General features: G+C 62.2%; 1 protein-coding gene across 1 annotated transcript in view; it reads right to left on the bottom strand.

Annotated features, from left to right (window-relative positions):
* The window catches only part of LOC119111197 (cadherin-23-like), a 125,364-nt gene that overhangs the window by 89,398 nt on the left and 8,675 nt on the right, over positions 1 to 27,291 (bottom strand). The window contains exon 2 of the mRNA XM_037235018.1: positions 4,530 to 4,645. Coding sequence (XP_037090913.1) covers positions 4,530 to 4,645 — 116 coding nt within the window. The remainder of the gene's footprint in view (positions 1 to 4,529; positions 4,646 to 27,291) is intronic.

Here is a 27,291-nt window from a genome sequence, read left to right as displayed (position 1 = left end):
AGTAACGATTTCCCCTATAGGCGCGCGGCCACCTTTCTCATTCGACTTGAGTGAAAGCGACGGCGAGGCTGGTCCGTCGTCATAACAAGCCTCCCTGCCATTGGCCCCTGTGCCTGCGGGATGAGGTGAGTGACTCAACTCACCGCCGCGCTGGCCTCGGCAGTGGGCGGAGCTTAGGTCCGGCTCCGCGGCAGCGCCGCCCTGTTCGAGTCGCAAAATTCCATTACGCCTGCGGAAACAAATTGCTATTGACTGTCTGACTTGACCAGAACTTTTCTAAAATCGCGGCGGGCTCTGTTGGATTCGACTCGTATTCAATGCGATGAAGTCAAAACTTAGGCGATACCCCCTACAAAAACCAAAGGTTCGAAGCCAACGCTAATAAGGCCGTTGAGCGCTGTTTGAACGCGCCTAACGGAAACTGGACACGGCCGGAGACAGGATTCATGGCAAGGTGAGCCCTGGATGGAAGGAAGTATCATGTGGACGGCGCCCTGGACACGTACCGACCGGATAGCCCACCGCCGTAGTCGGGCGCAGCAATCGAGACCTGGGGCACACAGGGAGCGCAGCTACAAAAGTCTTGTAATGGCAGGCTTCACCAATGGGACATCCGTCCAGTCCCTAAAGGTCCTCGCCCGGTCGGCGGCGGTCTCTGTCCGGCCGGCGGAGGTCTCCGTACCGCCGGCGGCAGTCTCCGTCCGGCCGGCGGAGGTCTCCATCCGGTCGGCGGCGGTCTCTGTCCGGCCGGCGGAGGTCTCCGTACCGCCGCTGACGGTCTCCGTTCAGGCCGACCGGAGCCGAGGCCGCCGCCGCCGCCGCCTGGGCACCACCACGGAAAGCGGCTGGTTCCGGCGGCGCCAGGTGAGTGGCGCGCACCGGAAGTCCTCGGGTCGCTCACCGGACGGCGCCGCCGGGCCCACGGAAGCGCGTCTCGGCGTCGCCGCCGCTGCGGCCGGGCGTCCGGCGCCGCCGTTTAAATGTTCAAACGGACGGGGTGGGCAGGGGGGGGGGGGGGCTGGGGAGGGGACGGGACAGGTGGTCCGCGGTCACGGGCCGTGGCCACCGGAGGGGGAGGTCACGGGCACCTGGCGAGCGCTGCTCGTCAGCTGGGTGTTCCCGGATGGATGGGAAAGGACGCGGCACCGGCCGTCACGGCCGGTCAGCTCCGGTGAAGCGGCAGAAGGGGAGCGTCATCACCGGCTCCACGTGCCCTGTCGACTGACGTTTCGCAGGTCCTATCTGAGCAGCCCATCTGCTCCAAACAGAGCCGTGTTGGCTGAACCCGGCCTACGGATAGCTTTGGCGCCGGCTTGTGTCCGGCTCTGGCGCCAACGCGCCGCCACAGAGCCCCACTGCGTCTCCGGCTTGTGTTCGGCTTTGACGCCAACGCGCCGCCACAGAGCCCCACTGCGTCTCCACGGCAGCGCCCATGTGCCTGAGGTACTGCTTTAAATTCGGTCACGATCACGGCTCTGACAGCGGACCCGGCAGCCCGACAACCGGCGAGGCTACACAAACAGCCATGTTGTTGGGCCTGACGCTGTTGTCACGTCTGTGTGACGTCACCCGGCACCTGGATGCAACACGGAGCACGACATCCAATCAGCTGCCGCTTCGTCCGCGTGCCGTTTGCGTACAATTAACTGGTGTTGGTTATCAGTTGCGGCGCGCTGGCAAGGCCGGCAAGACGCGGAGCCGCCCGGCGCCAAGCGCGAATTATAATAATGGTTGATGAAGAGCTGATGGTTCTAATCGGTGCAGAGGTTTTTACTGAATTCGCAAACGTTTTCTTGTGGCGGTAACGATTCAGTAATCGTGAGAAAAACACGTGCCCATCGGAGGGAATAAATCAAGCGGGTCAAATTAAGGCCGCGCTTGGGCGATACAAAACACCGGATTCATCAATAACGTACGGAAAAAAACCGGCGTCAAACGTAAAACTGCGGGGAAAAACACGCCCAATTTGAGCGGCATAAGTCACTCAGACGTGTTCAGATGCCTCTCCTCCCACACAGCGCCGGTGGCCGTGACAGCCCCCTTAACGCGGGGACAGGGCGCGGAGCTCCTCTCCTCCGCGCGGCGGCGCGGCCTGCGGCGGCTCCCACCAATTGCGTGACGATGGGCACCTCCGCCGTCAAAACAGCGCGGGACGCCGCGGCGTCGCCGCTGCCTCCCTTCCGGGCGGCGGAGCTCCGGGCGAGCTCTCGTCGGCGGACAGTGACCGGCCGGCCGGCCGGTGAGGGATGACCGCCGGACCGGCCGACACGGCGCGTCCCACGCCGCCGGTAAATGGTGACAAATTGACAGCACGCCGCTCCGCGCCCGGTCAACAGCTGCCGGTCCGGTGCCAACGCCTCGCGCCACCGGTTCGAGCCAGGGCGCCGCGGCGGTGAAGTCCCAGCACTGGCGCCAGCGCCGTCAGAAACGTGCGGTCCCAGCCAGCACCACGGGTGGTGTGAAGTCCCGCGCAGCGCAGCATCAGGAGTTTAGTGCCGGCCGGTGGTGTGGAGTCAGCCAGCGCTGTCCAGTCAGGTGATCAGAGAGACGGCGGAACGTGAAAACCCGAGGCTCAGCCAAGACGCTGTAAGAAATTTCAGCCTCAATAAGGTGCACCCGAACGTCTGGACCCGCACGTCTCCAATGGCCTTCTCTCGATCCAGATCCAGATCCGTGCCTGTCTTCAGATCCAGACCCCTGACGGCCGCCACAGGTCGCCAGCTCAGCACCAACTTCTCCCTGGGACCCGAGTCCGCCGAGACCCGGTCGCCGTCAGTACCTCCACCCAAAGGTGTGGGCTGTGGCACCCAGCTCCCGGCCGCCCGACCGCCGGTGGCGCTTTTTGCGGCGTCCGCTGCGCGAACACGACCAACACGCCGTGCCCGCGTGCCAGCCGATAAATTAGCCAGGTGCGAAACCGGCACCGATGACTCGGCCTTTCTCGGCGCTGCAGCGCGGCGCCGGGCGACATCTGCACACTTTTTCAGCGGCGCTTAAACAAGCACGCGCCTGCAGCGCACAAAAGAGCGACGTGGGCTAATATTGATCCGGCGATGAGAAACGTCGGCCGTTGTGCGCACCCGGAGCCGGCGGCACGCCATACGCCGAGCGTGCACAGCGGGCCGGAGCGCTCGATGGGGATCAATCGGGGCCACGCGCGTCCGGGCGCGGCTGACGGGCCGGCGGCGCGCCTCGGGGTCGACCCCGGGCTGACCGGCCGCCGGGCCGCTCGGGTCATTACCGGCGGCACACATCGTGGCACGTCAGGCCCGAGTACCCTGCAGCCCGGGTGCTCAGTTTCAATCAGCGATCTGGGGAGCGCGGCCCGGCGGCCGTGCGGCGTGCGCGCCGATTTCAATGATGCAGCACGTCGCAAAAAGCGGCCGGCACGTTTCGTTTACATGACAAAGGGGACGGCCGGGGCGGCAGGTCGGTCCCTCCCCCTCCCCGATCACGTGACTGGGCAGATCAGCGGACATCCCGGGACAATGCGCCGGCTGGCCGGCCGCTAGCGCAGCCCTCGCAGACCTCTCAATTACGGCTAACTAAGCCGATAGTGGGCTTATCTCGACCGGCACAAAGGCGTCTGATTACGTGGCAGTGGCAAAAAGCGGGTCCTCGTCTTTTAGACTGCGAGATTTGAGACTCTCTACTCATATCCGGTCGACTGCCGGCGCCTGGGACGACTCTGACTCAGCGGAGGGTCGGTATCTCGGCATCGGAGTACATTCGATCCAGCCGGCCGGGCCGGGCCGGGCCGAGGCCAGCAGCGCTCTCCCGTACCTCCAGACCCGACCCGGGACGCGCCGCAGCCGACGGGCGCCGTTACTCTGCCGCATCGTGTCGAACCTCGTAAATGTCGCGGCTCACTGGCGGGAACGTTGGTAGAAAATGAAAATGGTGGGCATTTTAGTATCTTTTACACGAAAGTTTTCGGGAATTATGCCGGCCGAGCATCTAGGCCCTCTTAACTTTGCTGTTCAATATAGATAAGTGGACACGTGGCAACAACTCATGGTGTGCGGATAATGCACAGTGGAAGTGAGCATAAAAATATATAAAATGTCGGCGTCAAGTGTAGAGTACATACACGTCCCTCCTAGAGTTCCTGGCATGCGCAGGTCACGACGCTAAAGGTTTCGGAACACTTTCCCTCCCACAGCCCGTCTGGCCAGGTCACCAATCAGCATTGCATTGCCCAACAACGAGATGGGGGAGGCCCAAAGGACAGATCAGTTGGTCCCGTTGACTGTGCTCGACTCTTGAAAACCCACGCGAGTATCCGGCAGTTAACATCGTTGTCCTGTCGAGAAGCCTGACGTCGCCCTCCGCCACACTTAACACTCTCCAGGTCCTCCCGGCCCGTAGCGCGAGGGCACACGAGAGGCCCTGCTCCCACACGGATTGGCTGACATTTGCCAATTTGCCTGCCCTGTGTTTTCGCCGGTTTTTGTGGAAGCTCTTACGCCGGGCGGCCGCCGTGTTTACGCTACACCCGCCGGGAGGCCGGCGGCCGTTTTTCCACGTACCCGGATCAGGAGCGTATTGTTCTTGGTGTCGGCTGTCACGCTGCTGATGGTGTACTGCTTCTGCTCGAAGGTGGGGATATTCTCGTTGCGCCGTCGCCGTCTCCGCACCTCAGCGCCTGCGGGCAAACGTGCGGGTCAGTGCACGCCGACACGGGAGAGCAGCGCGGGCCGAATCAATGCCCGCAGCCGGCACTGAGTCGTTCAGCCGCGCCGGCCGTTTACGAGTGCAGCCGGCGGCGGGCGCCGTCTCGTAAAGTAACGCCGCGTCGGCAGCGGCGCGGCGCGGCGCCGTCCGCGCTCGGCGTCCTGGTGCGGTCAGCGGCGATCTCACACTCGTCACCGCCGGACCGCGGACCACGCCGGACCGGACCGGACCGGACCGGACCGGAACCCACTGGTTCGCCGCCGCAGCGCTGCAGGAGATGATCGAGTGCCGTGAGAACCTGGCGGAACAAAACGCGCCGCCAGTTACCGCGGTCGCACCTGCACGGGCGCCGAGGCGGCGCCGGCCGACCCGGCATGGGAGGCGCGCGCCGCTCTCAGCCAACGGGAACACGCAGCGGCGTCCGCAAACGGTGGGAAACACATGTAACGCACCCAGAAAGCTCTTGGAGCTACGTAAATGCGGCTGCCGGCTGCTGGGCGCGCGCGTCTTTCCGCTAAGTAATTGAGTTTCCGCTCATGGAGCTTTGTGGAGGGGCAGGAGAGGGTGTTCGTGCCCTCTCGGGCGGCGCGGGCTACGTGCCCGGCCCCGGCTGGCCATTCACGTGCGCAGCGTGACAATGTGGGGTGGCCGGCGTGACGGCGGGGTGCCGCCACGGCCCTGACACCCGGTCATTATCGGCGCCCGGCGGCATTCAGGCCCGGCCCGTGACGCGACCGGCGCCGTGATCGGACCTCGCGCAGGCTTCCTCTCCGCTGCGCCTCAATGGGTGTAATGCGATATTAGCCGATCTCTCATGACACAGAGTACCGTTCCGCCCATTCAGCTATACAAATCCCGGCCATTGAGGCAAGCTTGCCTCTGAACGCGCCTGCATTTTGTATTTTTTCCGCGGCAGAAGCGCCGCCGGCGATACGCCGACAAAAAGGGGGCTCCCGCTGGCGTCTTTCACCAAGGCCGGCGCGTGAAAGAAAATTTGCACCTCAAAACCCTTATTAGATCGCTGTAGAACCACTTGTGATTGAGCACAATCGGAGCTACAAAGCGGCAGCCTTGTACGGGCCGGTCGGAGCGCGAGTCAAGCGGACGGGGGCGGCCGCCTGCGCCGCCGAGGCTGGCCGGGCCCGGAGCCGCCCGGCACAACTCGGCCACAATGGGACGGACGACACGGGTTCCGCCAGAGAGGCGGAGATGAAGGGTGACAACGCACTTAACCCACAATGGCTGTTTGATCTATTTCGGACGGCGTATTGGACGACTCGGACGGCGTGTGGATTGAGTTCTTCACTCTCCAGGGCGGACGGGGAGGGACATGGGCGGTCTGGAGGAAGGTTCAGAGAACGAAGCTGATGAGTGGCCTCGGCGGGGAGTAGTTTTGGGGTTAGTATGACAGCGTGTGTTGAAGAGCCGCATAGGTATAGTTCAACATTTGAAAGCAGACTTATGCTGGCATGTTTCCTGGCCTACCACTGACAGGCTGTCGATGACGCTTCAGTGCATTCACTTGTCAACAGCAACGCCAAATCACGAGACAAGTTTTCGTTTTCTTCCTCTACCTGAGCTGTCAACGGATCGATGCATGATCTAATCATCCTTTAGCGACGCCACATGCACGTGTGTGAAACAGAAACTGCGCCTTGGTGATTGATGACGCGTTCACTCACGTTCGGGGCTCGATGAAAGCTTCGAATCATTTTCCATCTGTTCACGATCCGATTTGTCATGCCGCGAGCATGCTGCGTTTCCTCGCTATTCGCTCGCACTTCCTGTCAAGTGTTACTCAAGCCCTGCGCTTCCGGCCTGACGTCAGTCGCACCCGGCGTTTGCTCGCTGGAAGGTTGGTGAGCGAAAACGCTTCTGACGCCTGTTGCGCGTTGGCGGAGATTTGTGAGATATCATAACATGCTTTCTTCAGGCTGCCTTTTCAATGTGTGGTGAAGTATTGTGGACACGTGAAGAGAGGGCAAGGTTATTGCGTGTTATGCATTAACCCAACATAAGCCCACGTTAATATAGCATAAGCCCACGTTAATGCGTGTTTAGCATGAGCCCAATGTAAGCCCACGGTAAAATGTCAAGCGGAATCCACTAAATCACAGCAGCTCCAGTTATGACATCACGACGAGATGAACTGCTATTACACGGACGGCGCTGACATGCGTCTACCCGACAGCGCGGTTGCTCAGACTCCGAGACAAACGGCAAACAATGTGACAACCGGCGCTGAGTCCCTCTGGTCACCGGCGGCGCGTAAACAAGGTAGGCCGCCCACTCGTCGTCTGCGTCGGCGCCCACACAAGCCGCCAAGCCGGCGCCGGTGCCGCTTCGCCCTGCGAGTCCCAGCCATCTCGCTCGCCGCGCCCCGCCATCCATCGCCATGACGGCCGCGAAGGAGGCAAAAAGCGACATCAGACGCGTCCTCCGCCCGCACCGGGTCGGCCGCGAGCCGCCGCGGCGCCGTCCCGTTTTGACAGCGTCGGACTCCTCCCGTGACACGGCCGTGGCCCCGGCGACACCGCATCGATCACCGGAGGCGGCTCCGCCCGAGCAGTGGCATTATCTCGTCGCGATGCCGGCGGCGCACAGGTGATACCCGCCCGCGCTTCCGGCGGCCTGTAATCCGTGTCCCTTTCGACAAACAGTGGCGGCGGCGGCGGCGGCGGCGGCGGCGGCGCCGCCGCCGCCGCCGCCGCCGCCGCCGCCGAGCGCGTGCGCGCGCCGCCCGGCACCCGACCGCGGTTACGGGTGACGCCCACGGCGCCGCCGGGTCATGACCCGGGCTCGTGATGGTGGCCTCACGTGCGTGCTCGCGGCGACGACCGGGGCGCCGGGTTGGCATTACGCCGGCGGTGCCATTTGTTGGCGTGCGCCCGTTTCTCCTGTCCAGCCGCCGCAACCAGGTGCTGTAACGCGGGTAGGCGCCGCGGACGGACGCCGCGGCGCGCGCAGCCCGGTCGGCATCGGTCGCCGGGCCGCCTGAAGCACAGTCTTGGCTCGGCTCGGTTCAGCTTGGCGCTTCACTCTTTCCACGGCTGTTTTCGCCGAGCGGTGCCAATTAGCTGGCGCTTAGTCGGCGAAATTAGCCGCCGGTTAGACGGCTGCGAGGTGGGCGCCCGCTGACGCGTCCGCCCACGTGGTCCCGTCCGTCCGCTTCGCCCCGAGGACGACAAGACATGCTGAGCTACACGACAGGAAGCGGCAGACTGGCAGGTCACGTTCTCTACGGCGACAGATGCGGACCCGGCAACCCGGACGCAGCGGGGATCGGGTGCACGGGCGACGCGCGAGACGATGAGGCTGCAGAAAACGCCGCGCGCGTGACGCGTCGGAAACGTCGCCGCGTGGGCTCAGCTGGCGATGCAGCAGCAATGTACGCCGGCGAAGACAGAGCAGCGTCTCTCCGCACATCACCGTCGGCCGGCGACTGAGCTCTGCTCAAGCGAACAGAAACTGGGATGCAAAGTCAGCCAGCTTGATCTGGGAATGAAAGCGCCGGCGGCATAAGCAGCATTTTTACGTACAGTGAGCCTCGCGTCGTTCTATGCGACCCTCAGTGACTTACGGCACACGCGGATGGGGCTCGCAGCAACCTCTGAACGGACCCACAGCATCTATTCAGTCAAAGAAAAACGACTCGCACATATTCATCCCTGAATCAACGTCACGTGAATGGACAGCTGAGCCCCGAGATTCTGCCCAAAGACTTCACACACCGCATACCGCACGGCGTTCTCAAAATACCACACTGGCTCACAGAAGGGCAGGCCAGCACAAAGCGGGTAGTCCCCAGAGGTGGGAGTGTCAGCCCACCCCCTCTCAGCCGACGCCAAAGATCTCCTGGACGCTGCGCGCGCGTCACAGTCGCCGACGGCTTACGCGGCACAGTCGCGGCTTAATTGGCGCGGCCGTATTGCGCCGGTGGCGCCACGGATGAATGCGCCCTGCGCGCGATAACTTACGGCCCGGCCGGCGCACACGCTGTTTTTGCAACGCCGTTTACGCTGGATTCAATTCGGATCTATTCAGGCGGCGTGACGGCCGTCAATTTATTGCCGCCGTCGGACGTCGCGACTCCCGACATGGCCGACAACAGGCCCATTGGGAGGCAGCCGGCGCTGAAGAAAGGGGCACGGTCAAAGCCGGGGTCCGACGGCCATTCAGGCGACACACCGAGTACGCCTCGGGCCGACCGTTTTATGCGTACTCCGGCTCCAGGGATGCGCAGAAGGAATGCGCCCTTTGTCGCGCCGAGTACAGCGTCAAAGGCCCGTGAAAACGGAGGCTGAATGCTACGAAATTTACGAAAATATATCTGAATGCGGCTGTCGGCCCGAGTCACTCGAATGGCGCCTGGACGGGAATGTTTCATAAGCGCGTCTCTCTGGCGGCCGGGCCGGTCATGAATGTGACGCGGACGTTTCGATCCGGCGACGCGGTCGGGTCCGATTGGGCGGATGGTCCACCGGTCACAACGGCTTCCACCAGTCACCACGGCTTCACCGGGCGCCACGGCTTCACCGATCACAACGGCTTCCACCGGTCGCCACGGCTTCCACGGACCACCATGGCTTCCACCGGTCGCCACGGCTTCCACGGACCACCATGGCTTTCACCGGTCACCACGGCTTCCACCGGGCGCCACGGCTTCCACCGGTCACCACGGCTTCCACCGGTCAACACGGCTTCCACCGGTCACCACGGCTTCCACCGGTCACCACGGCTTCCACCGGTCACCGCGGCTTGGCCACCAGCCGAATTCCAATATGCAATCAGAACAGCGATGAATACGCCCCTGGGTACCCTCTCACTAGTGTTGTGACTTCGGGCCCTCGGTTCAACTTGGGAGCGCAGTGGGACCGTCGAATGCCATCGAAAACCACGTTTTTGGGGGCCGCACAGGTGCCTGGTTCGTGACGGAATGCAACGGCCGTTCCATTTCAGCTGAAGTGCTCGCTGGAGTGGGGGTGCGCGTGCGCGCAGCCGTGCAATAAACCTGGTGTCCATTCCTGATGAGGCCTCAGCCGCCACTGCACGCAAGAGCCTAGCACCCGTCACCGCGCGGAGACAGCGGCAGCAGAGCCGACAAACTGCACCTGCCGGCGCCGCTCCGAGCGCGCCCAGGCAGCCGGCCGGGCGGCCGGGCGGCCGGGCGTAGCGGGCGGCTTCCCACGAGCCGACGGCGTGACCGGCGAGCTCCCCCGTCCCGGCCGACGGGTGAAGCCCCGCCCCGCGCCCGCCCGGCCGGCGCCCCCGGCATCCCCAGCACACCTGGCGGCGGGAGCTCCAGGTGGCTCATCACCGGCCTGCAGAAGCCGCGAACCGGCGGCGCATTAACGGCCACACGTGCCCCGGCTACCGTAATGAGGCCGGGCCGCGCCGCGCCGCGCCGGGCGGGCTCCAGCCAGCCGTCCGTGCCGGCGGCCGGCTGACGGCTGCATTAGTCCGCGACGTCTGTAGCGGACGCCGGACAGCGTCATCTGACACGGTCTGATTAGAGCCGCCCGCCGCCGGCACGGCAATCTCGGCGCCGGCCGTGTCCAGGTGTCCGCCGCGTCCGAACCTTGAAGCCACGAGCGTCCGTGTTCAAGCGTTCAAGTTTTTTCGGTGTCTGCGGGTTTCCATGCCCATGTCTCCCGCTGTCGGTGTGTCTCCGTGTCCATCGCAGTGCACTGTCTCCGCTTGTCTCGTGTGTCCGTGTTTCTCGCGAGTCCCTGTCTCTTTTGTGTTCGTGTCTCTCCTGCGTCCGTGTTCGTGTGTCTCCATGTCCGTGTGTGTCCGCTGCATATTTGTGTGCCGCACGAGTCAGCCGCGTGTCAGCTATCCCGCCTGTGTCAAACGTGTCCCCCGAGGGCTCGCTGTCTGTGCTGAATAGAAACAGCCGGCAGCGAACACCTGTGTGCGCGCTGTACTACCGCGCGTGCCGTGGTGCATACGCCGTCACGCGGGGGGGGGGGGAGGTAGAGGGGAGCCGTGCGGCGGCCTACGTGCGGCCCTTGTGTGTCAGGGGGCGGGAAACACGCACGGCGCATGGGAGCTGGGCTCAAGCGGCTGCTCCGGTTACAGCCTCACACGGCTGGGCCAGGGCATGGTAACTAAAGGCCAGACTGCGAGGGCTGTAGCTGGGCTGAGGCAGATGCTCCGATTACAGCCTCACACTGCTGGGCCAGGGCATGGCAAGTAAAGCCCACACTGCGAGGGCTCTAGCTGGGCTGAGGCAGCTGCTCCGGTTACAGCCTTACACGGCTGGGCCAGCCCTGAACGTGCCGGCCGTCTCAGGCATGGCCATGAAAGGTCACACTGCGAGGGCTCTCGCTGGGACGTAGGGGGACGGCGAGCCGTAACCATACGCCAGTCCTGCGGTGATCCCAGCTGTACACATGGCCGGGTTAAGCCGTCCTGCAGCCGCGGTGACCGGCGCCGCGGAAAAGCCCGGCTCAGGGCAGACCTGTGACCGGCCAGCGGCGCCACGACGCCGGGGGCTCATCCGATCTCAGTCAGCTGCCGGCGACATCCCGAAACAACGGCTCATTAGCGGTCAGCCGTGTGGCCGGCTCATTGTTCCCAGCCCGGCCTGTGAGAAAGGTCCTCCCCGCGCTTCCGTCCCGACATCATTATCATTACATCTCATTATCCGGCCGTGGCGCGGGTCGGAATCCAGTTTGGCTTACGCACTAGCGGTCGCGCATGTCCGCTAAAGACGAGAACAATCTCTGGGGCGGCGGCGCCACGGACTACAACCACGTCCTCATCTCGTCAGATATGGAAGTCATGGACTGCTGCACGTCCTCATCCCATCAGATCTGGAGGCCACGGACTGCTGCATGTCCTCATCTCATCAGATATGGAGGCCACAGACTGCACCACGTCCTCATCCCATGAGATCTGGAAGCTGGGTGCTGGGTGTGCCGTTCGGTGGAACGGACGCCACATGCGGCAGTCGCATACCTCGTGCTCGATATGCACCACATGCATTTTTTCCAGGGAGCTATCACGCAACCGTTCTGTCCTCCTGCTCTGCTGAAACCGGGCCCACACTTGCGCGAAAAAGTAAGCACATCAACGCATACAGGCCAGTGAGTCCCCCTCCCCCTCTCCCGCTGTCCTGAACTTTTGCTACGAGCGCATCGCACGAACACGCACCTCTGGATAAATCCATGGTGACGGCCTGTTGCGGAGCGCTCTTGGCGTTGTTAACAGACCCGCGCAGCTGCTGCAGGATGTGAGGCGGCGGACGAGAATGTTAACTGTCGCGATCACGCCGGTGAGCACACCCAAGCCCTGACGCGCGAGCCTCCACCAGTCGTGTTCTGCTGTCGACCGCAGGCCGGGACGGCAGGTGCGGGTGGTGGCGCACCCCTACCCCTTCCCAGACCGTCCCCCAGACTCCGCCGGCTGTCCTCCGGCAGCACCCTCCGCACCGCCCATCCAAACCCCGCGTTGGTATCCCGACTCCGCCCGTTGGGGGGGGGGGGGAGGGGGGTGACACGCCCATTGTCACATGCTGGTGCTGAGATCGCTCATGGCGCGGCTCAAATTCCCGCGTGCTGAGCACGGCTCGCCCTCCATAGCAGGACTTCGCAGGGGCGCAGCGGCCGCGGCGGCCGCTGGGAACAAGCTGCTAACCGTCCAGTTGGCGGCGCGAGCTTACGCACCTGCAAAACTCCGCGACCCGGCAGCGAGACGGTACACGACTCGTAAAACCGCGCGGCCCGCTAACCTCGCCGTGGCGGGAAGGAGCGCCGCGGAGCCGGCACCGGGGCCTGCGAACGATCTCCCCCGGTGCCTTTACGAGGACGGCCGACGAGACGATGAACGTGTCTGAAGCCGGCGGGAGGGCCGTGGCGGCCTCAGCTCGGACTCTCCGCCGCTTCAGGGGATTGGCCGGCGCTTTTAAATCGCGCCGGCTGATTGGCCCCTAAGAGTAAGTGGTGGATCGCCGACTCGCCATTCGCTTAGCTGTTAACATTGTCTACAGATTGTGATTGGTGGTAATGGCTTGGGACATCTTCGGACACACACTCATTGGTATCGACACAATAACTGTGGCATGTCCTCCCCTCTCATCTGTGCTTGATTTCAGTACCTTACCATCGATTTCGAATCCGAACCAATGCCAATAGAGTTGAATCCGGATGTAATTGTAGTATAGGTATAACTGCTGCATCCGATTCTAATCCTAATTTCGAACGGATACCGCTATTTTAAGACATCAGTTGGTATCACATACAGAAACCACATATACTGTATGTATATATGTATATATGTATATATATGTATATATAGTTATATATATATGTATATATATATATATATATATATATATATATATATATATATATATATTTGTGTCACGGAAGCCTATTGGTAACATTATGGAACAATTTAGAGCAGCACGGACATTTTTTACATCGATTTTGAAATATAAATGCCTTAATGCTTCAATAAAGATATCCAAGATACACCGATAATTTTAGGAAGCATTGACAACCCCTGGATAAGAGGCCCAAGGAATCGGATTCGGTTCCGCTGGAGTTCGGTACCAGTGTGCCTGTCAGCCTGCAGAAGTCGGCCCCGGCGTGGGGCTCGGACTGCCGCCGCAGCGGGAGGCGGCACGGCAGGGTGCGTTGCTCTCCCTGTACCGGCCCGGTGGCGCTGCCGTAGATCAGGCCTCCCGTCGGCTCGAGCCCGACATGCTCCCCTCCGCCTGATTTCCAGCCCGCACGTCGCGCCTGAACTGCGGAGTGTCGCCGACGGAGGCCTCGCGCCACATCAGTCGAGCCATAAACTGCCGCCGCTTGTTCTCAGCCCTAATTCTCCGCCAGTCGTGCAGAAGCGACACGCCGAGTCTGGCTGGCTGATCTGAGAGGGGGGGGGGGGGGGGGCGCCTCTGCTGCCGCCGAGATCTGCAGCCCGGCTGGCCCCGTCGCGCGGCCGCTCGTGAGGCGGCGGCGCCGCGGGCGGGCCGGCACACTCACGGCGCCTCTCCGCGGCCCGTTTCGAGGCGTCGCCCGCCGCGGCGCGCAGACGGCTCCGTGAGAACCACGTCCGCGCCCTGCGTCGCCGAACAGCTGTCCGCCGGCCGCCGCCGCCGCCGTCGACCATTAATCGCCGCGCCGGCCGCGGCGCGCAGGGCACGTGTTTATTTGCCTGCCGGACGGAAGTCTCGCCACGAGACGTCACGCGGCCGCGGCGAGTGTTTGAACACAGCGCGCACGTGAGCACGCAAGGGCTGGCCGGCCGGACGCGCGGCGGCGTTGTTTGTGCCGCCACCTCGGGCCTGCGCCGCGCCGTTCACGCAGGTGTCGGCGAGGCTCGAGTGTGAAGCACACATCGGGCTTTGTCTAGCTGTTTCGGTCGGAGTGGACTAGGTAATCTGTTGGGTCACTTCGCGGCACACGGAGCCACTCTGATTACGAGTGCACGGCGCTCACGCCTGTGCCGACCGCAGTGGGGAAAACGAAACACATTCCTGACGAGGTCTGAACTCAACAAGCCGCGATGAGTCAAGCACTGTCGAGTCCACTGGTAGTGGGTTCTACAGCAAGCGTTGGGGAATCAGCAGCAGGCGACAGGCGACCTGCTGGCGAGTGAAGGGCCACATACCAACGGAGAACTCGGAGAAACGCAGACGTCTCCGTCCCATGTCGTAATGCGTTATATTTGTTCAAAAATGTTACCAGAGTCGAGGGAAAGGCAAAATCGCGAAGTTCGTTACAACAGACAGCTTCCGGTTTCTACAGCCCGGGGGTCCGCCCATGTCCCGTCCATCACCCCGTCGGCCGGCACTCTCTCCAAGCACGCGCTCTCTCCCCGGCTACGCGCACAATGCACTGCACATGCCGGAATCGACGCACTGCGTGACGGCACGTGCACCGCGCGGGCCGCCTGTCCGTCTCGCCCTCGTCCCGGCCGTGCAGCCCGTGGGCGCCCGTCGGTCGCCCCTGACAGCACAGCAGACGTGACAGCAGGCGTTTTTTGGCCGCCAGGGCCGGCCGGCCGGGCGCAGGTGCGACGCCCCGACGCCGTCGTCGGCGCGCCGTCGGTGGCCACCTGTTACTCGGCTACGTGGCCGCTAGGCGCGACTGATCGATCGTCTTTACGGGCCCGGTCCGAATTCGAATGGTGACATTGGTGGGAAACGTGCGGCTACCAGCCGCGGGCGCTGATATTCAACCATGCGCCCTGAATTTGTATCGAATCCTCCCCCAGGCGCGGTCGTGCAATCGCCGCTGGCGGGTGGCAGGCGGCGGCGGAGACGGTGACTGCGCCAAACCGAGGGCGTCCATCACCGCGGTGACGTCGTCGGTCGAGTGCGCGTCTGTCCGAGGCACGCGGCCGGAGAGAGGGCGGGGGAGGGTGCGTGGCGCTGGTTTTGCGACAATTGGGGACGAGCAGTCTCCCAGGTTTAATTAGCAGTTCGGCAACTCGAAAAGGGGAAGAGACCTCAGATTGCTGGACCCTAGTGCATCCCAGGAACATATTTCACTGCCACACTCACTAACACGACCTTCGGCTTATTCCGAGTTGCCACAGCACGCTGACGCAGCGTGACCCGGCAGCAGGCGGGGGGGGGGGGGACGTCGGCCCCCGCGTCCTCCACTCACGACATCGTGTCATCGCGTCGCGCCGCCGCCAGTGCAGGCGAGTCGCCGATTTGTCACAGAGCAGCAATCGACCCCCCCCCCCCCCCTCTGCGACTCCCATTCGGTGCTTCGCGGCGGGCGAAGGCGCGAGCGTCGGTCGGCGGCCTGCCCGCCCGTCTGGCTGCTGGCCGGGCCTGGGCCGAGCGACGCGCCGCGTTTCGGAGCCGCCGCGTGACTGCCGTCCGTTGGCCGGCACGACGGCGCGTGAGAAAAATGCCAAACACTAAACAAATAGCGAATGCTGATCACGCCGGTGAGAAACGCTAATTGGTGTGGAAGCACTGCATCGCCGCGCAGCCAATCGACGTACGCCGGTTTGATTGCTGCACCGCTGTCTAAATACGCCGTAAATAACAGCTATCGAGTGAGTAATAGAACCACAGCGCTAAAATGGCTGACGGCCGTTATTCCTCCATCTCCGTGCGGTTACACGAGCAAATGCTGCGCTATTGCAACATTGATGCCAGACGCGGGGAATGGACCGGTTAATGACACCCCACCGAAGCGGGCAGCCGACGGGCTTGACAAATCACCGGCGCACCGCGGCGCCGGCCAACAGCCAGCAAATTGAAGTAAATCGAATGTAACCACCGTAATGGTCGGCCGTCTCTCACTCCTTCCGCCCGACTGGCGAACGGGGCATGGGCGCCGGCTAATTATTATTTTTTGCAGCGCTGCAGCGGCGGATGAGCCGGCGCGATTACCGGCCGGGTCACGATCGTCCCGGATCGGCGTCGGGTCACGGGTCACGAGTCACGGGGCGCCGGCCGGCCCCGCCAGCCGGCAGCGTTCCCACGGGGAGAGGGCCGCCGGCCGGCCGGGTCGTCCCCGCCCCGCCACCCGGAGACGGCGGCCTGCGTCGTCGGCGCGCCTCCTGGAAGCGGCGGTCGTGGGACGAAACGGTCATGTCGTGACCCACGAGTCGGCGCCCGTGCCGGCTGCGTGTCAGCCGCCTTTCGTCACGCGGGCGCAAATGACCGGTTCGAGGGCTCGCTGCTCATTACGTGAATTAATACCGGGACGGGGCGCCGCAGCTGGGCCGATCGTTAGGCGCAGGGGAGGCAGGTGCGCTAAATAACCCAAAGATTTCTCACTTCAAAGCGAGCAGACCACTTGGAAATCGCCGACACATTTTTATGCAACAGCCGTCAAAGGATGTTCTTGAATCTATTTAGCATGCATTATGAAGGCATTTCGTGCACGTGAACGTGCAGTTTATGCTATGGAACTGGCATACCATTAGCCAAGCGCGGTTGCGGGGAAGGCTGTGTCAATTCCAAGCCCAAACGGTAGATGGTGTTGATTTTTTCTGCTCATTTCGCCCTTGCAGCGAGATGGGGTAACCAGCCCAGCCGTACGCTCAGCTGCGTACAGCTGACCACTCTGCGCTGCCGAGCGAAATTGCGCTGTCACGGGGTCGAAATCTCTCCCATCCACGTCCCAGGCTCAGTGTGAGCCGGCGCCGTGGCAGACAGCCACTTCTCAATCACTGCAAAGGAGCCATCTCGCGTGAACGTCAAGCGCCCGCCGGTTCCACGCGTCCGAGGGCGCCGGCGGGCTGTCGCTGCCGGCGGGCTGCCACTGCCGGCGGACTGCCGGTGTCGGCGGCGTGCACCGCCGTACCGCGCGCCGGGCCCGCCGGCGGCGGCCGAGCCGGCACCCTCCCGACACGGCGCGCTGTTTTGAGCGGCGGCTGACGTCTGAGCCCGGAACAGAGGAGGCCGCACCGGCCGGTACGGGCCGCCCAGCGCAGCACGTCAAACATCACTCAGCCGGGCGGCAAACAGGGCCGGCGTGCGGCGGCGGAGTCGCCCCGCCCCGCACCGCACCGCACCGCACCGCACCGCACCGCACCGCACCGCACCGCACCGCACCGCACCGCCGGTAGAACGGGCCAGGACGGGTCAGAACGGGTCAGGACGGGCGGGACGGGCCGGGACATCGCAGGAAGAGCCAGAACGAGCTGGGCTTGGTTGGGACGAGTGAAGAGCCAGTTAGACGGAGGCCGAGTTGGGAGACGACCGACTTGCGGCTCCACACCCAGCTGCTCCACTCGTTACGCGGCCAGCGGCCGAGCAGCTTCGCCGCCAGGTCACGGGGTGTCGATCTCGGGTCAGCGGGCTCAGTGACCACACCGGCTCCGGTTCGCCTCAGCGTGAGCGCATCACAGCGTGGCAGAGGGCCGCCGGAATCCGCCGACTCAGCCGGGATCAGGTCAAAGAGCGCGTCGGTCCGCCTCGGCAGCCGACCACATAACATATGTGCGCCACATTCCGTCCGTCGTAACCCCCGGCCAACTGCTCCGCCGGCAGCCGATCAACACCGCGAGACCGGCAGCTGCTCTGGCATTGCTCCCCACTAGGTGCAAGTGTTGAAGAGAAGCAGGCTCAATTCACCCGGAGCACGCACCCCCTGCGAGGCAGCGTGTTCCCTGGGGCCCTCTGAGCGACTGCGCATCGCGGTGCGCCGCAAATCAAGGGAGAGCGGATCAACCAACAACCAATTACTTCCGGTCTGGCGTAACTTTCACCGCATACAAGAGGCGCTTAGCATTTAAATGTTCCACCCAGCGGCACGACCGCGAAATGAGACGACGCTTGAGATAAAAAAGTTGTTCAAGAGGTTTCTCTCTCAGGCATTTCAGGCTCGATTTGATACCGATATGACAGATTTAAAGTATCCTTGGCAGCTTTGTAATGAAAACATACTAATAAACTTTCAAGGATCGTTGGGAAGAAAAGCTGATCGCGACAGTTTTTCGTTTCTTGAAATGTAACGCCTAGTTTTCTGCAGTTTAAAGCCTATGCTGTCATTTCTACACCGAAAATAATTTGCACTTGCGTACACAAAAATTGTAAATAACGGTAAAGTTCAGCATCGAGGATTTGGCAGCGGACTAAGCTATGTGTCAATTGGCTGATAAGAGCCGGTAAGGTCTGTATCACGTCCGCTAGCGGCGTTCTCCACCTACGGCTGGGCCTGAAAGCCACGAGCGAAATGGTGCCTGTGCTCCAAATTTAAGGAGTAAAAGCACGCGCGACATTCACAGCGACGTAAACCTTAGTTCCACGTCCCCCCAGTTATCTCCACGAAATCTCAGATGAGTTGCTGGACAACTTTTCTCCTCAAAACACGATGACACAGCTACTGAAGACGCACGGAGCCTCGTTCCCACGCCTCGTCCGGCACGTGAGCCGGCCCACGCGAGCGGCGGCCAGAACTGGGGCGACGCCGCCGCAGGCTGCATACGAGGCCAGCGCCGCCGCAGGGCCCAGTGATGCATCAAACATGACCGCCGGGCCTGGGACGCTGGCCGGCCCCTGCGGCCGCGCCGGCGCGCCCCAAAACCCACTTTTACCGGACTGCGGCGCGTGAAACGGCGGCGCGCGCCGCGGCCGTGGGCCGCTGCAGCGGCCCGCACTTTCACGACTGTCCCGTGTCTACAGCGTGACCAGTTGCGGAGCAGGCTGGGGTGGAGCGAGGGCGCAAATGCATGGGGATGGAGGGCTCAGCTCTGCAACAGTGTCCTGGAGAGCCAACACGCACACGCACGCACGCACACGCATGGTTTAAGAAGAGACGGCAGCCGTCGCCGTCGCTCAGTCCGCGCGACGTCCGGCGCGGGGGAGGGCATCTTGCGCTCAACGCTGACAACGATCGAAACGGCGCATAACTCGGGCGCTAGTTTTTAGTAGCGGGGGTTAATGTGGACAGCTGGCTTGCACAAACTCGGAGGAGTTGCGACACTGAGCCACGTCGCACCACCAACTTCACGCAACACGATTTGACTCGTGTCGGCAGTTGCCTCGTAAACCTTTGGGAGCAAATAACAAGCAAAGTAGGCGCATTGACATCAAGCGAGTGTCTGTCCTGTGCGCATTTCATTTACAGTTTTGCAAGTTCCGTGCGAAACAGCTTCCGAACGAAAGGAATTCCCGATCTTCCATGCGATCGTGACGAGTATAGTGGGTCGTCGATGGAAGTTCGGGGATTGAAAGGCCAAAACGAGGTGCTGCGTTTCCCTACAGAAACCCATCAAACTATTCGAGCCGACCGGCAGAATTAAGGGATATAAAACTTGATTAGAAAGCTTCCAACGTATGCTTACCATGGGCAGCGCGGTCTGTGGCGGACTAATCTATGTCCCGCGTCGCATGGTTTCGTTGATTACCCATAAACGGGCGCATTTAGAGCCCAAAACCAATCAAATATGGCTGCAACAATATAAACTGTGTTGGCGAAATCATCCACAGCTCCAATTTCACCCGTCTGCCATGAATAGCGCGTCGACGTTTTTGGGGGAAGAGCGCAATGACTGCCGTCCTTTGAGTTGAACGACGCCACGAGACTGGGCAGTTGGCACGTGTTGGTCACTTTACGATTATTAGTCGGCCTTTCCAGCACTTAAGACCCAGTCATCGCGATTGAAATCATCTTTGATATTGAATTATTCTTCATAACGCGCTACCTCGCATCATGTCGAATAACTGTGGCGGAGGATTCGTACAACTGCTATGTAAATGATAATGAGACTGACAACTGAGGGAAAAAAATACACCATGTCTGTACTTGGAAACATCGCCTTCTGTCGCTGCCGTTTCTCGCATCTCATCGACCACAACTGACTACTGTCATCGTTCACAGCTGACTACTGCCATCACTCAAAAGCGATTACTGCGTTGGTCTCGTGGCCTGAAAGAACACATGCATATAGGGCGCGGCGCGTGCCTAGCGCCGTTTCGCCGCCTCCGGTGGAATGCACAGAGCAGGCACGCCCTGTCGACGCGCGCGCGCACAGAGCGATCGGCGCGTTGGCGCTCCGTCCGCCGGCGCCACTGCTCGCCGCTTCTGCGCCGAGCCGGCACCGGAAACTGACGTCACGGCGGCCCGGTCACGTCCGTCGGCCGGCCGAGATGCTGCCGCGCGTTCATTCCCATGTCCAGATTAATGAGGTGATGGCGCATGCACGGCCGCACGTATTTTCGCCCCGTTTGACGCCGCCACTGCTGCGGCTGGGCTTAAGTGCAGTGTGGCGTCGGACGCATGCGTTACCTGGATGGATATTGCTCCGCCGCATTGCCGTCGCCATCCGTAAGGTCCATGCATCGTGCACTCAGAGCGGAAATCGTGGCACTAAAACACAATTGGATCTTGAGGTTCGAAGCCATTATATTTGCATCAATATTACAGTTGAAAATACTCGGGTCAGTTGAATGGCCGATTGGATGAACGAAGCAATAACTTATTAAGCACATTTTGACCACGCTGGCTGGCCAAATGACCCCAATCGTGCATTCTCTGGTGACGCAGATGTAACTCATTCGGTTATTTTCCAGTCTTATCCCGGACGTACAGCACCAGCCCCCTTCCTCGTCCGCCAGCAGACCATCACGGCCCGCAGAGCCAACTCTCCCACACAGCGTCATCCATTGCTCTTCCACAAGCTTCGACATTGTGCGAGGATCTGCGACTTTGGGCCTCATAATCCCGGTGAATGCCGCCCGAGGAGGGTTCGGGCGGTGAAACCATCGTTTTCCAGCTCCAAGTCATCAAGACAATGTCCCCGTCGGCGGGTCCGCATCCTGTTGGTGTTAAGCACCGCACAAAGCGGCGTCACCGACAAAGAAGCCCGCGGACGTTACGCAAAAAGCACAAAGCGGGGCACCGGGGCTTGACGCGACGACAGCTGTATTGTCCACATTCGCCCTTTGCAAACGGACACCTGCATCACATTCATTAGACGTGGATTGGTAAGCAGACCGTTAATGCACGTCAGCTGAAAGACTGGGAAACCCCCGCAGACGTCCTGACTCGGTGTCAAAGCTGACAGCAGTGTGACGTTTGGCCATGCATGGGTGTGACCCACCGGGCGCGCAATTTGACCAGACAGGCTTCGATCGGCAAACGAGCGGCCGGTAGTGGATGGCCGACGCCGCACTGTCAGCCGCCCAGCGACGTCGCCTGAAGGGAGACGCGACAAGGCGGCGTCTGACATCGCCGGACACCACCGAACACCATCGGACACCATCGGACACCATCGGACACCATCGGACACCAGCGGACGTCACTGAACACCACCGGTCATCACTGGACACCATAGGACACCACCGGCTATCACTGGGCACCACCGACACTACCGGACACCATCGGCACTACCGGACATCATCGGCACTTTCAGACACTACCGGCTGTCACTGGACACCCCGGACATCATGGGACACACCACCGGTGCTAACAAACATCACAGACAACGCCGGACACCACCGAACACCATCTGACACGACTGGACATGACTGAACACCGCCTGACACCGCCGGATGCGTCGGCGCCGAGTTGTCAACACTGAGCTGCTGCTGAGCTGGCCAGCCTGGCCGGCTCAGACTGAGAGTCCTCCAATCCGGACGGTCGCGATCGGAGGCGTCGACCCGCCTCGGCGACGGCCGCCTCCGCGCGCCATCTCCGCAGCAGGCCTGCGCTCCCCGTCTCGAGCGCCGGCCCCGACCTCACCGCGGCCACACGTCCGTCACGGCCCGTTCCCGCCACACCGGCCGGAGCGGGCGGCGCCGGCGACGCGCGCCACGCCATCATTAGCTAATGAGCACGGCTTCCCGGGCAGCCAGGGCGGCCGGCGGCTGTTCTGCCGCTCGCCGAGACCGACAGGTACGGCCGGAGACACTGGTACGTGGGGGCGCCGTCGGGCCACGCGCGCCGCGCCACCCACGGCGACCCGGCCGGCCGGGCCTCGCCGCCGCCGGTGACCAGGTCCACCGTGACGCCGTCAGTGCGGCGCGGCCGGCGTCGGCGGCACTAAATCGTGACGCGCGGCCGACGGGGTCCGGCGCACCGGCCGGCCGGGGCCATTATCTCCGGCCACAATGCACGCCGCCGGTGATAACAAACACAGAGCCGGCGTCCGGCCGGCGCACGAAACAATGACCACTTGACCGGCGGCCCTTTGTTGCGGCCGGCCCCGCGGTTGGCTCGTGGCGAATCCGGTCGGCCCGGCGCGCCACAAACGGCGCGCTTCGGCCCGGGCCGACCGGCATCACGATGGCATGCGGCCGCCCGTCGCCTCGGCGGACACTTCCGGTGTTTTTCCATCGACTGCGGTCGGCGCGGGATGAAAGCATCCAGGAGCCAGGAGCGCTCTTCCACTCCATCAGTTATAATGGCGGATGCCGCAATGGCCGATGCCCGCGGGACGTAGTTCCGGCCGAAGTCGGCCAGACTGAGTCTCGCTAGCTCCATTAGGATCGACCGAGTTCAGACCGAGTTACGCAGCCATGTGATGTCCAACGCACCCGCTCACTCACTCCCCATTACCCGGATGGCTCAGTTCTCAAAAGCTCCAGCGGGTGACGTGCACCGATTTCGCTCAAGGCCGGCAAAAGTAGGCAATTGAAAACAGGTACTATCTCGTTTAAAATCACTGGCAGCAGAAACGTCATCATCAGTAGCGAACCGTCGGATTCGTCGGCTCGAACACACGCCGGCGCCCGGGGCGGTGGTGAGCCGGCCCGGGCCGCAGGTCGGGGCCGGGGGCCGCCGGCGCGACCGCCACCCCGTGTCGCTGCCAGTGACGTGCCGCCAATTGGCCGTCGGTCACACGGCGGCGGCGGCGGCGGCGGCGGCGGCGGCGGCGGCGGCAGCAGCGCCGGCGACGTCACGCCACGCCGCTCGCGCGCGACCGTGACTGTGACGCTGCGTCACCGCCACTGTAGCCGCGGGCCTGAACTGTAGCCGAAGCTGAGGAAGGTCTGTGGCTGTGCTGGGACGGAACTGAGCGGACTATTGTAGCGGACTAGGGTGAACGTGATGACCGTGTCTGCGACGGCAACTGCATCTGCTGCTGTCGCCGACTTGATGTGCGACTGTGTGCGAATGCCTGTACGTTAAGCGTGACTGTCGCTGTCACTGAATGACACACTAACCGTGACACCGACAACAAATCTGACTGCGTGACACTGACCACAACTCTGACTGCGGCCGCGCTCCGCTCCGTTGCCGCGAATGCTTTTGCGAACGGCGCTGTGACGCGTCCCCCTGTCGGACAGACTCCGCGCAGTTCGCGTGCAGCCAAGCATATTGGCCCCGATCGGCCATTGACCACAGTGACGCGGCGGCGGCGGCGGCGGCAGGGGCGACGGCGGCAGCGGCAGCGGGGCCACAAAGGCCGGCGGCCGTCACCCGAGCCGGCCGGGTCACGCGCGTCACGAGGTCACGCCGCCCTGCCCCGGGCAGCGGCGGCGCCGGCTCCGGTTACGGTGCGGGCGGGCGCACCTGCCCCCGGCGGCGGAGCGCGACGGGGCCACCGGTGCCCAGCGGTCGCCGGCGCCCAGCGGCCGCCGCGCCGCGGCACACGCCGCCAAAGAGATGCCGCTTCAGATAGACGCATCGATCGGCCGCGCACGCCAATAAATAACAGATCAGTCAAAGGGTCGCCCGCGAGAGATGATATCCGTTGGATACGTATCGGTCGGATAAACGATCCCACTGTCAGCCGGCCGCTGCCGGCGGGAGGCGCGCTCATTAATAGCGCGCGACAGCGGCGGGCGGCAGGTGGGACGCAGACGGAGCGGCGCGCGCCCGCCAGCTCGATTTCATCGAAAACGGCCCGCCCCTCCCCGGCGTCCTCCATGACGCCCCGGCCGGGAACGTGATTTTCGGCGGACGTCGCCGCTGGAGCGGCACCGTGCCGGCGACAGGATAACGAGGACAAACAGGCCGATTGGGCTGGGGCTGAGGCCCGGGTCCTCGACCGGAAGCAGGCTACCCGTGAGAACCCGCGGCGACACCAGCGCCGCGCAGCGGCAGCCCAATGAAACTCCCATACACAGGAAACCGTTGCTGTACATCGCGAACCGTAATCAATATAGACACTTGCGCCATGCACATGAAGCGTTTTTATTCTTTGTGTGGGCGGCCATATCCAAACGGTCAAATAAGCCTGAATGAAGTTCTTCCGGGGCATAATTGTGTCCGCTCGGTTATGCTGCACGAGTGGACCCGGACAGACTCTAGCTAACGGAGTTCGGAGCAGTGATGTAGTTTCCTATTCGGGTCGGGGTTTAGCCCCCTCCCTACCTTGGGAGAAAGAGGGGGCCAGATCGGCCAGAAATCAAGAGCCCCTTTTGTCGACGAGTTGATGGGGCATGTCTCATGATTTTTTACGGTTTATCCCTGAACTTACTTTCCCAAACCACTCCCCTGCGGCGGCGGGGTGCATATGCGTCACTCCCCACACATCCACCCGGACGGGAGAGAGCGCCAGTAAACTCTGTCATCTGACGTTCACAACCCGAAACAAAGTGCGGGAAAACACAGACAGTTTGGTCGGTCATTGCCCCATGAATCCGCAAGATTTTCGGAGCGCAGGTTCAGTATTTACGACTGCCGCGGCCATAAAACTACGCGGCAAAGGGTGGAGACGTCAACGATCTGGACAGTGATACAGATGGAGAGGAGAGAGCACGGCTCCGGTGTGCAGCTGTCCGTCAGATTCATACGACACAGGATGAGTCCCGTGTGCCTGCGAGGACGCCCCGAAACAGAATTAATGGCATTCACATACAGCGCGCAACGTACGTCCAACAGACGTCTACCCTCTCAAAAGCGCTGAGTTTGTGTTTTGACCTGTATGTTACTGAGTGACCGCGTGGTGTATATTCGCTGATAATGGAATATGCCAATGCTTTATGTTTAAACGAAAGGCGGTACAAGGCGCAAGACAATGGCGGATAGTCTCAATTGATAAATGTGTGATCTGTGTGCATGCAGCCGTGACCATGGGACAGTGGGCAATGGACAACAAAGAGGGCTGAACATCGGTGCCTGGCCGCAAACGTGCCACAAACGGGGACATGGGGGCAGCGGGTGACTGAAATGCATGGCGAAGAGTGTTGTAGTTGCCCGCGCGACACGCTCTGGTCCGGCCCAGCTACTGCAGCGACCACGGCTGGAGTTTTGTATCCAGTTTGAGGAGGGCTCCAGCCACCCCAACTTTAAAAAGTTGGCCAATTCGGCAAAAATAATCAGTGTTTAGCGTATTTTGAGGGTTTGTTTAGCTGCGTTCCGATGCTCTCCACCCCCCCCCCCCCCCCCCCCCCCCACCCCGCAACGAATCATTTTTGCGAAGCTTCACTGGTGACAGACGCCCATGTCCGAGGGCCACTCACCACGGCCGCACCTGCCCCAAAGCCAGTCCAGTTGACACAGCAGCCCCTGCCCTGTAGCCAGTCCGGGGGTCAGCGCGGATCACGGCGCCGCCCCTGCTCCGTTGGGGCAGCCCACATGGCACCCGCCATCCAGCAACGAGGTCGGTACAGACAGCCTCGGGCAGTCCCCGCGTCCGGTCCGGTTCGGAACGGCCATGCGCCGTCACTGTCGCAGAGCGTCGCGTACGCCGCGCCGCACCGTGAAAGAGCGGCAATTCCGGCGTGGCAAGCACAATGTAAACGACGCGGCCTATTTCCAGGCGGCGTTTCCCCACAATTTGGTGCCATTGGACGGACAAGTCCAATGCCCCGCGTCGGTCGGACCGCGGCGCACAAGTATGTCAGTCGTGCGCCCAGTTGTATCGAAAGGCAAATAACTGCTAGTCACGTCCAGTTCAAATCCAAAAGTGCGGGAGCCCGCCATTCGGCGCGGCTATCAGGGCGAACGGCCGCAATCACACTCTCCCGATGTCCAGCACCGCCGGCATAAACAGGTGTTCAGGTGTGCCCCGAGCGCGGTAAACCGAGTGTGCTGCCTGTGACTTGTCCAGCCTTCCGCAGCGCGGCTTAGCGGGCCCTCGAGCGTCTCACTGGCTTTGCCAACCCCTCCCCCTTCCCAGGTCCCCCTGTCTGATTTGAAATGTTCGTGTGCAACTGATCGGGGTGGGGGCGTGTCGCCTTTCAGTCAGCGGCGGAGGTGAGTCAGCCGGGCCGTCCGAGCACGACTCGGCCCCTGTTCGAGCGTCGCTAGGACGTGACCGAGCCGCGCCGGCGGCGGCCGGCCGTGTGGCACGCTCGCGCTGTGACCGGCACCTGCGTCCCCCTCCCCTCCCCCCACACCGCATGACTCACGGGCCTAGGTGCTGCCGGGAGGTGGAGCTGGGGAGCTGGGGTGGAGCTGAGGTGGAGCTGAGCTGAGGTGGATCTGTGCCACGCTCCGGCTCCGGTTCCTGGGTGCTGCCGGGAGGTGGGGCTATGGAGCTGAGGTGGAGCTGTGCGATGTTCCGGCTCCGCTTCTTAGGTGTTGCTGGGAAGAGGAGCTCTGCGATGCATGGTTGGTGTGAAACAGAGCTGTGCGATGCATGGTTGGTGTGAAGCAGAGCTGTGCGATGCGTGGTTGGTGTGAAGCAGAGCTGTGCGGTGCATGGTTGGTGTAAAGCAGAGCTGTGCGATTCATGACTGGCAGGCGATGGAGCTGTGATCAAATGTGATTCAGAACTATGACGCACGTCCTGGCATTGCATGGGGTGCCTGCACCCCGGAAACTAAATTATGAACGTGCGTCTAGAGCGGATGTGGTCCAGCCAAGCTACGAGATATGTGGACTGAGGTTTAAATAACACCCACCATTAAGTGCTCTTTTAGCTAACTATAGGATCCTGCTTAGTGATAACTGGTTCATCCACCATTCCGAACTGCCAATGTATGCGCTGCGCGAGTCACAAGCTACAAATTCAGTGATAAACGCAACCCATAGTGCCGCGAAACAAGGTAGATTGTTCGGAACAGCCGACGGAGATACTTGCAGTGAGTAGTCTTGCTATGCCACCTTACATCACAGCTCGTAACGTGAGAGCCAGGATTGGACTGCGTTCCAATGCCCATCGCGGGCATGGCCCTGAGGACATTGCACACTGCATACCGAACGACTGCAACACTGCACAACTGCACAATGTACAACTGCACAAATGCACAATTGCACGACTGCACACTGCATGACTGCACATAGCACAGCCGCACAC

Source organism: Pollicipes pollicipes, unplaced genomic scaffold, assembly GCF_011947565.3.
Source record: "Pollicipes pollicipes isolate AB1234 unplaced genomic scaffold, Ppol_2.1 Scaffold_7261;HRSCAF=8764_pilon_pilon_pilon, whole genome shotgun sequence".
Lineage (NCBI taxonomy): Eukaryota > Metazoa > Arthropoda > Thecostraca > Pollicipedomorpha > Pollicipedidae > Pollicipes > Pollicipes pollicipes.
Note: the sequence above shows the minus strand (reverse complement) of the source record. Positions and strands in the feature narration are given on the sequence as shown.